This window comes from Pollicipes pollicipes, unplaced genomic scaffold (assembly GCF_011947565.3).
Source record: "Pollicipes pollicipes isolate AB1234 unplaced genomic scaffold, Ppol_2.1 Scaffold_6052;HRSCAF=7182_pilon_pilon_pilon, whole genome shotgun sequence".
Classification (NCBI taxonomy): Eukaryota; Metazoa; Arthropoda; class Thecostraca; order Pollicipedomorpha; family Pollicipedidae; genus Pollicipes; species Pollicipes pollicipes.
The window spans coordinates 15,433,239-15,446,178 of record NW_023596805.1 but is presented as its reverse complement, the minus strand read 5'-3'; the positions used below and the strand labels follow the sequence as shown (position 1 = coordinate 15,446,178).

Sequence of the window (12,940 nt, the reverse complement as noted above, 5' to 3'; positions counted from 1 at the left end):
CCATTTGATGACGGCTGTGCGCCCTATTACGTTTGTGTATCAGTTTCTTTGATGCGCTATTTTCCACTGCGGCTCACTTGTCTTGCATTTGTATTTAATTTCAGGGTATATTTAATTTCAAGTGCTCCTCATAAGCATTTTGAAGTAGCAGTTCTAGTCGAGCAGCAGGTTGGTCTATATCATTTATTGCTATTATATCTTGTCAGTCCTGGCAGCAAATCCATCTGCCAAAACTTCTGATCGATGAGTCCTTCAAAGGCCGTACAAAGCAATAGCCTTGAGATTGTTCCACTTGTTTTGCAGTCAGCCATACGATAGTCAAACATACAACCAACAACCAAACATACAACAACCAACTTGTGCAACATCATGCCAATCATGTCCAGGCCCCCAAAAACGCAGGACATCAGTCTTGGCCGCATATCTATGAATGCTACTCCGTGGGTGGCACACAGCTGGCTGAGTTCACTGTTGACGGCTTTTGCTGTTTCATAAACCATAATGCCAGCGTCCCGTCTCTCTTCAAGCGAGCAAATGAAGACCCGCTTGATATTTTTCAAGGACTTTGCATGGTTGACAGTGCTGTTTATGCTCTCCAGAACATAATATGCACTATGATTCAGCACATCGTCGGCCCCAATATGGATCACAGTATCTACTTCCTTCGCCTTATTTCTTGTGACAGAGCTCTTTAAACTCCCATCAAGTTCATCACTCGCTGTTGTAATAAAATATACTTTTTGGTCAAAAATGAACTCTTCCATGGCCGCTGCTTTGATCCGGCTTACGCTTCTTCCACCGATCAGAACTGCTCCACATTTTCGTATCTTCGGTTTATTTTTCTTTCTCTCCACTTTGGTCCATGCATCACCGCCATCTGCGTTTCCTACGGCGTCTGCCACCTTTTCTCCTGCACTAACCCTCCTTACGCTTAGTCGACGCCATTTGTTGTTTTCTTCTCCATAAGTACCTCGAGTGAGTTGGCTGCTTGGTTCCACTTCTTCAGCAACTGGACTACCGCTCCTTTCCTTCTGGCATGTTCTTATGCCTACCTCGTTTTTTCCACCTTCGTTTTCCTTTGATTCGAGTTCCAAGGCTGAAGTCACTTCTAGTTTTCTTGCGACATACGGTCCATTGCCGCTTTGGTGTACTTGCATTGCCTAAATCATCCTTGCATGCCTTGCTTGCATTTCAGCATCTAGCTTACTCCCGGCAGCTACTATGGCGGCTCCGCATAAAACTCCCAGTTCATGAATGGTTTTTGTTTGGTCTTCACAATTTCTGTGTTGCCGTTTCAGAAAGTCAAGATCGTCGTCAATTTGTTTTACAGCAAACTGAAGGTCTTTCAGTGCTGCGTCTTGTCCATCAACCATCTTTTTCTTCTTTTCTGCCTGTATGTCCCTAAACACGATGACCATTTAGGCTAACTGCATTGTCAGACAGTTAATCATTTCTTCTTGGCTGTTTACTTGGTTTTGCAGCAGTTTAAGTTGGCTGCGCAATTCCACCGTTTCCATTTTGGCCATTTTTTAAAGGCTTGCAATGAACTAACTTGGCCTATCTTAAAAAACGAACTGACAACGCCGCGACGGCACGTTTTCTAAGTAAATTTTGATCAGTCTTCTTTGGCTAAAAAAGTAGTAGCACTTCCGTCCAATTTCGCAAAATTCACCGTTTTTAATCTTCAAAACCAGTCCAAATATTAAACAGCATTGCCATGTCCAGCAGCCACAAAGCTAAAATTCATTGCTGCACAATATTAAACGCAAATAACATTACCCGGGTACAACAAACACTAATAAAACTCCCTTAGACACGGAGCCTCCCAAAGCTCAACCGTCAGCTGAACTCTCGTCAGCTGAACTCCAGGCCGTGCCCGCAATGTGCATCGCGGGCATCGCGGGCACGGCCTCGTCCCTGCTTGGGAAAATGGACCCCCAGAGCTCAGTCCGACACGGGGCGACTGCTCGGTGTTTGGGATCTCTGGCATACAAAGTGGAACGCACTCTCTCAGGGGTCCCCATTCGATTCAAGAGGCCATCTAACTGATATCTGAGATCACGGCCCTACGGGTGGGGTCCTTTATGTGGCATACAGCCAGCTCTTCTGGCCCTTCAGCCCTCCAATCGAGCGCTTGATCGCCGCACCCAGTGGGGATCCCAGGCTCTTCGGGCCTCCTCGAACACTGTCTTTGGCCGACTCGGGGGCTCTTGCAAACACAGGGTCTCTTGTTAGACGCTGTGGGGCCCTGACAAACGCAGGGCCCCGGCTTGTGTAAATCGCTGGTTCCGACTTTGTCCCTGCTTGGAAAATAGGCCCTCAGGCCCATGCTGACATGGAGACGACTGTGAGTTACTAGTGGTGTCTAACCAATACACAGACCCTTATCGGATCAGGGAGCCCATGATCAACGCGCAGGGCCCTCTGGTTGGCATTGGCGTCCTCGGCTCTGCGGCCTGGGCTCCAAAATGCAACCTACGGCTGGCCTTCCGGGTTCGGGCCCTCAGATAAGGCCCTTAACCGAAGGTCTCAAGGGAACCAAAGGGGTTCCCTTGCCCTCTGCACGTGCTCTCTGTGCTCCCTCCCTTGCCTGCGCCACTGGTTCCCTGACACAGATTATAGTGGTCAACCGGCCACTAAATCCGCAAAATCCACAATGACGTCACGATTACCGCGCGATCGTTGCAGGCAAATTCGTGTCGTAACACCTTTTCAGGGACGATTTTCCTGGCGGCATTCGTGCACTCGCTGACCGCGTGATCGCGTGGGGTCGCCGCGTCGTTATCTCGCTGGCGAGACTGGTGCTTTTATACAGTTGTGATTTTGACTGGAATCCCGCGTAGCTGTGATAATGTTGGCCAGTAAAGTACTGCGGTACACGAGAGTCCCGAGTATCGGGTCTTTACATAACCTGTCCACTTCGCATTCGCTTATGGATGCGATCAGAAATGTCACTGTAATAGGGGGAGGATTGATGGGATCAGGAATCGTGCAAGTAAGTGCCCTTTGTTTTAAAAGTTCACAAACAACTTCCGTTGTTTATTTCATGTGCTCACCACCAAGGGTATGTGGTGGCAAATTGTCATTGATACATCTTGCATGCAATAAAGTGTCTTGAAATGTCATCAATACTGAAACAAAAGGAATGTGACTGAGAAGCATGGAAATCAAAGCATGATATTTAAGCATCAACTTGAGTCTTTTGTCTCCAAGCTAATTCCACAAATGGTTGGGTGTGGTGACTGTCCTGAAGTGGAGTGAGTGTTGGTTAGTGATGTGATTTCAAGCTGTGATGACTGTGTTGTGTGCTGGCTGGGAAAGAATTGACTGAATTGACCCAAGTTACAATAATAACTGCATATATTCCATCATGAGTGTAAACTGACCTCATTGGTCAGTCCCTCCTGTAATGGTAACAGTGAATATAAGCATCTTCATATAAGTCATGATATTGCTAGCTCAGTGAGTCTAAATGTTGGCAAAATGTTCAGTTGTATGACCCATAGAGCTGTGGTGTGGAAATTGAGAAAACTGTTGTGCCATAGTACTGCTAGGCATTGAGAGGAGTTACTACATAGTTCTACTAACAGAAGAACCATTATGCATATCAGCTTACCCTGGCAGCCTCAGGCTTACAGTGTTTGCAGATGTGATGCATGACTGTGCTATGACCCAGTCAAGTTAGATGATGCCATGTGACAGACAGGTGTCATCTGTCGGTGATGCAGCCGACACCATGCAATTATTCAGTGTTTGATTTACTGTGCTTACTGTTTGATTTACTGTGTTTGATTTACTGTGCTGTTTGACATCATGGTAGCTGACAGCTGGTGTATCATGTCCTAAAGCTTTCAATGCTTGAAGGCATGGGGTCACATAATATTTTAGGTCAATTTCAGGTCAAGTATGGTATGCACAGCATATTCCAGCATGACAGGTGTCTGTTATGCTCGCTGCCATGATGGGGCAGAGGAAGGGGCCTGGGAAGTGACCAATCACCATCTTTTTTGGATGTTTCTTGTACCTAGCCAGGCCTTTAGAAAATAGATATAGTGTGGAAATGTTGGAGATCAGGATTTGGGGCTATCTGGCATTGGTTTGCTGGCAGTTGATGGTATCTAAATTTGATAGTTAACTTATTGGCTCTAATGCAAGGGATGTGTATGCACTTTGTGCTTGAGTCAAAGCTGACTGCAGTTCCCAGGGCTATATAATTTGTAGGAGGAAGGCTTAGAGCAGGCATAGTTTCATTCAGACTACTTTCTTGGTTAATGGTGTCATTCATTTACATGCATCATCACAATAGCACCATGTACAGCACACAAATCACCATAATACCATTCATAGGGACATAAATCCCAAAAATCTGTACTTCAGTTTGAGGTAGTTTTTTGCTCTTCCCCACAGGTTGCAGCACAGACAGGACACAAGGTCACCCTGGTGGATATGAAGGATGAGTTCCTCAGCAAATCAATGGCCAATATTGAAGGCAGCATCAAGCGTGTTGCCAAGAAAAAGTACAAGGTAAGGGCTGACCTGGAATGTGAAGCCATATTATGGTGCTGCTTGCAAAGGAGAATGTTGAATGTTTACAGCTGTGTTTAATATCAATAGTTGTTTTCTCAAGGTGATTGCCAGGTGCAAGGTTTTTATTTGTTTTGCATTGGATAAAAGTAACCTGGCATTGAGAACCATGGCATTGAGAACCATTTATCACATGCAAGTTGATATTTGTGTGTCACATATATCACTCATCTCATCATGTGGAGCAACATATGCTGGTCATTAGCCTACATCTGCCATGGGATATACTGTTACATTTGAATGCAGTATTTCCTATCAAACACATCAGATGAATGACTTTCCATCTCTCTTATTGTCCGCCTCACTGAGAAACGTGAATACCGTCGCCACAAAGGCATTGCCCGCTGATACTTCCGCCGCATCTTAGGACGACGCCGGCTCCGCCGACAAGTTCATCTCCGACTCTTTGGCGCGCGTCTCCATGACAACAGACACGCTGTCGGCCGTCAAGGACGCTGACCTTGTGATCGAGGCCATTGTGGAGAACCTGGAGACGAAGCAGAAGTTGTTTAAGGCCATCGACGAGGTAAACACGCCAGGCGTGGTCGCAGGGAGCTCTCACCTAAGGGCTGCACCACCAAAGTTCCACGTTATTCGTCTGTGGGAACCAAAGTGGGCTACGGGCAGCGGGCGTGTGTGTGTGACGCCAAGGCACCGGCTGTTATTTGTTCTCTGTGTGGAGGTCCACCATAGGAAAGGTCACAAGTCTGCCCATGTGCAAATTAGAATAGCCTGTTTGGTTGTAGCGGAAAAGGTTTGACCATAAACTCCTGTATTGGTTCGTGGATCCATATCGGTCCGTGGGCCCGTATTGGTCCATATTGCTCCTTGCGTCCATGGGCTCGTATTCGACCGTATTGGTCCTCGGAGGTTTGACCCGTCACACCCCGATAGTGGTTGAACGTCGCCTGGAACACGTGCCGCGCCCTGGTTAGCGCCTCAGTTCGGGGATTGTTTATCGGTGCAGCGTACTGAGCGGTACATCTTCGGCGCGACCGACGTCGAGTGTAGCGTTGTATGCATGTGTGCATGCGTGTCTGTGCGATATGACCTTACCCCGGTCGATGTTATGTCGAAGCGATTCCGGCGCATGGTGGCCATTCGAAAGACACTGAGTCCTTCAGACAGTCAATCACGCGCGATCGGCGTGCTTTAATTCGATGGCTGTTATGTATCAGGCTGGAATGAATTAAGTTATGCTGACGCTCTGTTTAGCGCAGTGCTGCAGACATCGCGGCACGTTTTTCAGTGAGCGAGGCGGGGGCCCGCTGCCGCGTAGCGATACCTCGGTGCCTGGCCATCTAATGGGCTGTGGAGAGGCGGCAGGCACTTGCGCCGATACTGTCTTAATTAGAACTGAAGCAGGGTGCTTAATGAGATCTCGCCACATCATGAACATGTGAGGTTCAGAAAAAAGCATGTAATCAGGTACCGGACAGTGAGCGGAGGTGCTGATGGCCGGAGCAGCTTACATTTCTCCCTCGCGGAGGTGCTGATGACCGGAGCAGCTTACATTTCTCCCTCGCGGAGGTGCTGATGACTGGAGCAGCTTACAGTTCTCCCTCGCGGAGGGCAGTGGGTGGTAGATGTGGGTTTAAGGGCGCTTGGACTGCATTGGTAATTTTGCGCCCGTAGCAGTGTAAAGCGATTGTCATATGGTGGCTGCCGCATGCGGGGATTGCGTACGAAGTGCGCTGTCTTATCACGGACGAATTTTTCTCGGAAGTGCGGGTTTTCCATCGTCGCTGCCAGGGACCATCCAAATGGTGATGTGATTCTAAAACTGAAAGGGTCTGGCGAGGGTTGGCATCTAGCCCCCCCCCCCCCCCCGCCAGTGTCAGTGCTGGTATTGGCTGGCTTCGCCATCGCCCGGCCAAAAACAGGCAGAAAAACCGACGAACGCCGCGGGAGCGTTGCCCGGATTCCAGTGGTGGCATGCAAGACCGGGGGGGGGGGGGGGGGGGGGGTGACGAGGTACGGCCGCACACCCCGCAGGCAGCCCCGGGAGGTGAAAACCCGGGACAGGCGGCGAGGCATGGCCACACGCCCCGCAGCCAGCCCCTCCCAGCGCTGCTGTAACTCACGTCATGTTTATTTACACTGGCTGGACTCACAGACCATCGGGTCTCCTTGCCATGGACTGGTCCGTCACCGCATTGACATCGATGTAAAAAAGTCCCTGGCATTGACCCGGCTCTGACCGAGACCCTTTCACAGTGAGGAAAAGGCTTGAATCGTGGTTTCGCTGTTGGAAATGCACCGCGTCCAGTATGTTCCGTGCGCCGGGTCTGTGCGCAGCAAATATGTTTTGTGCGCCGGATCCGTGCTCATCGAATATGTTCCGTGCGCCGGATCCGTGCTCATCGAATATGTTCCGTGCGCCGGGTCTGTGCGCATTGAATATGTTCCGTGCGCCGGATCTGTGCGCAGCAAATATGTTTTGTGCGCCGGATCTGTGCGCATCGAATATGCTCCGTGCGCCGGATCTGTGCGCATTGAATATGTTCCGTGCGCCGGATCTGTGCGCAGCAAATATGTTTTGTGCGCCGGATCTGTGCGCATCGAATATGTTCCGTGCGCCGGATCTGTGCGCGGTGAATACGTTCCGTGCGCTGGATCTGTGCACAGAGAATAAGTACCTTGCGCCGGATCTGTGCACAGCGAATATGTTCCGTGCGCCGGATCTGTGCGCAGCGCTTACAGCTGCGCCAGCCCCGGGCAGCATTTTGGTCAGTATGTTCAGCGTCGTTCGTGCCCGGTGGGCGGCTGTCCGCTGGCAGCCCGTGACCTGCCGCGACCTGGTCTGACCTGTGACCTCACTTGGCCGCTGGTGTGACCTGTGAGCTGACCTGTGACCTCACTTGACCGTTGGCGTGACCTGTGAGGTGGCCTGTGACCTCACCCGTTACCTGAACCGTGACCTGACCCGTGACCTCACCCATGACCTCTTCCGTGACCTGACCGTCGGCCTGGCCGGTGGCCTGACCGGTACCGGGCCTCGGTATGTGACCGTGTGGTGCCGTGTACTGCAGGTGGCGCCCGAAGGCACCATCTTCGCGTCCAACACGTCGTCGATCCCGATCTCACGCATCGCTGAGCCCACCGGCCGCAAGGACAGGTTCGGAGGCCTGCACTTCTTCAACCCGGTACCGGTCATGAAGCTGCTGGAGGTGAGACGGTGGTGACTGTGATCGTCGGGATGATGATGATGGCGATGGCGATGACGATGACGATGACGATGACGATGACGATGACGGCGGTGCAAATGGCGATGAATATGAGGATGCTGGTGATGACGATTATATAAATAATTAGGTGTCCTCACAGCTGCCAAGGTGCTGGGAAGGAAAGCGCCCTTGGGGACGCTCAGGCAAGGTGCGTTGCACTCTGACTTTGGGAATGGCGCCTACCGCTTGGGAAGGGATGTTGGTTTACGGGGTTAGGCGCTGACCCGGCAAACAGGACACTGCTGTAGAGGATGGGTCGCTGACTGAGGAGACGCGACAGAACAGTGATCTAGGGTACCGGGCACCTTATGATAGTGGGGGAAATCGTATGGCATGCGCGTTTTGAGACGGGCACTGGCCTACCCTATGAAGCACCGAGTCATGCCATAGGGCACCGACGTAGGGGGCGACGAAGCGATACAGGACATGGGTCGCTGATCCGGTGGCCGGAGCTGACTGGCCATGGGCACCAGCCCAGGTGGTGACGAACACCTGGCTGATGATGTACGTAACACGCGTGAGTGACACTGAATCGACGCTCTAGGGAGCGGGTTCAGGGCCTTCGCGGCTGGTTCACCCGGCTGCATGAGCGGGACAGGCTGCCCCACTGATCGTCCGTTGGTTCAGGGTTGGGAATGTCCATGAGTGTTCGTATAACATCGGCCAGGAGTAAGATACTTCGCGGAGAAGTGTCAGGAAGGTCACTGACCCCAGGCCTAGCTCCGTTGCTCGGCCTCCGTTGGGACCACTCGTGCGCTCACTACGCTCTCACAGTTGTTCACATCTCCCCGTGCCTGCGACGCTGCCAGCGCCATCTGGGGCGTGGTACCTGCCGCGATCTTGATATCGGCCGCTCGGTCGCCGTGATATGGAGACAGATGGTCTCCGAGGGCCTGTGGGGATTTACTGAGCACTGCGTCGCTGGGGTAACATCGCTTCCAAGTCCCGTCGGGGGCCCTATGGTCACATCAGAGCTGACCAGGGGTTGAAAGGGACGCGTTCCCCAACATTATCATGTGCGCTGAAATACACTAGGTGTAGCAGATTCGTGGCCCATTCTGCGTGTACCCGGCGCGCGACATCACCGGTGCGTGCATCACCCGGGAAAAACATTATGGGGAGCATACAAAATATAGGAATCAAGATAGGCTTTTCTGGGTGCATTCGTGTGCGCGACTGTCGTGGGTTCTGTCAACGGAACCAAAGCCCAATTCGAGGTTCAAGCTACTGTAAGCCGAGTTATACCGTGTTACCTTCTACATCAACGCAGCGAACATGCCCTGAGAGCCGATTGGCTGCTCGCGAGTCGAGGTCTGAACATCGTCTCGGGTCTGAACGGCTTGTGGAGAAGTGCGCGTGGCAATTTCATTTGATTCACCTTACCGGAGTAAGGTGTCTCCATGCTTCGCCATTGACTTAACTTCCACCATTCTGAGAAAGTGGAGTGCACCAACTGTCCTACGGCCGTGGCCTCGGCCACAGCTCATACGTGTATGCTGCTCACGAACTTTGGCGTGCATATTCTCGTCATGCCAACTTCGTTCGCTTCGAACATTTGCGTACGTCCAACTGCTGGGGGACAATTGCGTACGTATTTAATGCATAGGCAATTTTTCTATACGAACTTTTGTCCCGACGTATTTTTGTCAGTGCAAACATTTTGGATATGTACTTTATACCGTATGAGTATTTGATTACAAAATTTTGCTTACGAACCATTTGCGTGCGCACTTCTGCCATGCGAACTTGATCTTTTACGCACATTTCCTTAAGAACAGTTGGGTACATACTTAATGCATACGTACATTTGTCCTGGAACCGGCCTGGACGCCGTCGATGGCGTGGCCTACGCCGCGTCGGCAACGTGGAAGTCGCGAAGTTCCGCCGCCTGCCGCCAGGTGGTGTCGATCCGCGAGACGTCCGAGCAGACGACGCAGCGGATGATGGAGTTCGGCGCCGCCATGGGCAAGGTGACCGTGCGCTGCAAGGACACGCCCGGCTTCGTGGTCAACCGCCTGCTAGTGCCGACCATGATGGAGTCGGTCCGCATGCTGGAGCGCGGTGAGACGGCCGGGGCGGCGGCCGGGTATGCCGAGGGGATCCAGGTGGTCCGGTTGGGCGCTCTCTGTTGAGGACTTGTGGGGGTGGCTGACGGCAGGGTGATGTGGCCGACGGCGCTGACTGGCGGCTGATTACGGCCCCGGGCCCTCGGCCGCTGGGCGCAGTGATGACTCACGGTGACCCAGCAGACGCGAGTCCGTGCGAATGTCCTGCTGTGACCCAGGCGCTGTTGGGAAATACGCGGTCGTGCACCGTGGGCTGTGAGATCCGCGACCTGTGCTGACGCTTTGACCTCTGCTAACCTTCGCTGGTCTGATTAGGCCCCGTGACACCTGTTGACTGTGTGACCACCCACTAATCTCCGGTGCAGTGGCTTCTGCCGGCACTGTGTCCTCTACTGGTCCGTGGTGATCTCCTGTGACTCTTTGACCATGTGGCACGCGCTTACGGGGCCGGACCGCCGCAGGGGACGCCTCTGCGCGGGATATCGACACTGCGATGAAGCTGGGCGCGTCCCACCCGATGGGACCATTCGAGCTGGCCGACTACGTGGGCCTGGACACAACCAAATTCATCATCGATGGTCAGTCATGAGGAACACCTCCTCTTCGGTTGTGATCGTATGATGCGGTTGTGTGCGCTTCATTTGATAATGGGCGTATTTTTTCAGTCATGTAGTTGCGCTCTCACCTGCACATAGGGGCTCCACGTGTGGGCGCGGTTAGTCAGGCTGCGGAGGAGGCGTCGACATATCGAGAGTTGGAGAGTGTTTGCTGGCTTGTGAGGGTTCAGCGAATGCGTCTAACTGCAGCTGTGTCCGACACATCGTGCACCGGAGCCCGTGGGGAAACTCGGTGTGAGGACCTCATACGCGGTGGGAGGCGCGCGACTTCAACAGGAGACGCGGCGACGCCTGCTGATCTGCTGTGTGCTGTCCTTAGGCTGGCACCAGGACTACCCCGACAACCCGCTGTTCAACCCCAGCCCGCTGCTGGACAAGCTGGTGGCCGAGGGAAAGCTGGGACGCAAGACCGGCGAGGGCTTCTACACGTACGACAAGAAGTAGGCGGCCAGCCGGTAAGTGGGCAGCACCGCGCGCTCGGAGAGCTCTGGTGTGCCGCAGTCCGGCCGCAGGCGGCAGCACTGTGCGCTCGGAGAGCTCTGGTGTGCCGCAGTCCGGCCTCAGGCGGCAGCACTCTGCGCTCGGAGAGCTCTGGTGTGCCGCAGTCCGGCCTCAGGCGAGTCAGCCTTCACATGAGGCTGACGTCACAACGAACGCCTTGTCGCCTGGCTTAATGCTATTGAACACGAATTGTTCTTAAAACAACTCGCTTGTACTGTTTTCTGGATGGAGTTAATGTTCCTTCTCCGGGTTCTAGTTTGTTTTTGGGGAGCGTGTAGGGGGGGGGGGGGGGGGGGCAAGCAATGACGCGGACCGTTTACGCATTATTCAGTGGCGTGCATTTCCTGGCGGGGATGACGGACGTGCGTTCAATACACACCACACTTCAGCAGCGTGTCTCTGTGTCATTCGACAGGTCTGTGAACCAGTGTGATGACGTCAGACCGCGGCGGACGGCGGGAGCGGCGCCGGTGTGACGTCAGACGCCAGTGCTGCGGCTGTGGTCCGGCGCCTCGGCGGCGGCCGACCCTCGGCGCCGGTGTGACGTCAGACGCCAGTGCTGCGGCTGTGGTCCGGCGCCTCGGCGGCGGCCGACCCTCGGCGCCCGCTCACTCCCGCGCTGTCCGCCGCCGTCTGACCTGCGGCACCGGTTCTCATTCTCGCGGAGGGGACAGACTTCGTGGGCAGCCAGGCCGAGGCCGTGCGGCTGGAATTCTGACCTCTCACTTTTCGTGGGACGGCGGAGAACGCATCATGGTGTAGCCTAGTGTTGGGTGATCGGGTGTGTGGTGCGATGGTGTTTTGACATTTTGTGTAGTGGTGTACGCAGTCGGCCAGATTGAGTGAGAGGTCGCTATAGGCCATTAACACTGTCCAATCCAATGCAAATGAAACCCGGATGCGTGTAACAATATATGCCAATGATTGTGCATCGTGAGATCGCAAATATAGTGCGCTTCCCGCGAATCACCTATATGTGTGTGTCTCGTGACTGCTTTGCACAAGCCAGTCAAAATATGAAGCATTTGCTTAACGGATGATTGATTTCGTTGTTTCATAGGTAAATCTGACCTTTCCCGCCGGCAGAGTAGTACAGGATTATGCGGTGGAAGGCGCGCATTTCTTGCGTACGTCATTGGAGTGCGCAATTCTTAGCTTTCGCAAGAAGCTTTACTCATAACGTACCAATTTTCTACGGGCATTTTTCAGCTATATACTGACCATATTCCCCGCGTGCAAGATCCCTCCCCCCGTGTTTTTGGCCTGCCGTTCCCATTTCTCAAACACTTCACCGCCTGTTTGTTATAAAGCTTTGGAGCTTTGAGTTCGCAGTGTGTATTACAATGAATATATATATATATATATATATATATATATATATATATATGCATATGTGTATATATTATATGCACATAAATATATATAGATGTATATAGAAGCTGAAGGAGCTCATATATTCCACCCACGTTCCAGGCTGTTTTTTCCGGAGTCATCAGCGTTTCGTTGGTGCGAATGAAGGCAAGAGTATGCGATATGCTTTCGCTGCAATCAGGGACAGAACAAATATGGTGTTGTCCCGTATGATGGATACAGCAGGAATAATCTGCACATCGCGCATGTTTGACCAGCGCGTTGAAACAATCTGATGTTGGATGAGTGGAGATGGAAGATAGCGTCGAAAAGACCGCGAAGCGATACTAAGCTAGCGGAGAAAAGAAAAAGGAAGAGGGAGGGAGGGAGGAAGAGAGAGAGAGAGAGAGAGAGAGAGAGAGAGAGAGAGAGAGAGAGAGAGAGAGAGAGAGAGAGAGAGAGAGAGAGAGAGAGAGAGAGAGAGACACACACACACACACACACACCACACACACACACACACACACACACACACACACACACACACACACACACACACACACACACACACACACACACACACACTCCTCCTTTT

The 12,940-nt window shown here is 52.5% G+C and overlaps 1 protein-coding gene across 1 annotated transcript; it reads left to right on the top strand.

Moving 5' to 3' along the window:
- Positions 1-2,733: 2,733 nt before the first annotated feature.
- Positions 2,734-11,457, top strand: LOC119104630 (hydroxyacyl-coenzyme A dehydrogenase, mitochondrial). The gene is made up of 8 exons (XM_037228347.1): positions 2,734-2,995; positions 4,408-4,524; positions 4,952-5,110; positions 7,617-7,754; positions 9,710-9,872; positions 10,339-10,455; positions 10,814-10,949; positions 11,411-11,457. Exons 1-7 carry the CDS (start codon positions 2,852-2,854, stop codon positions 10,936-10,938), a joined length of 963 nt encoding a protein of 320 aa, XP_037084242.1. The 5' UTR covers positions 2,734-2,851; the 3' UTR covers positions 10,939-10,949; positions 11,411-11,457.
- Positions 11,458-12,940: the final 1,483 nt, after the last annotated feature.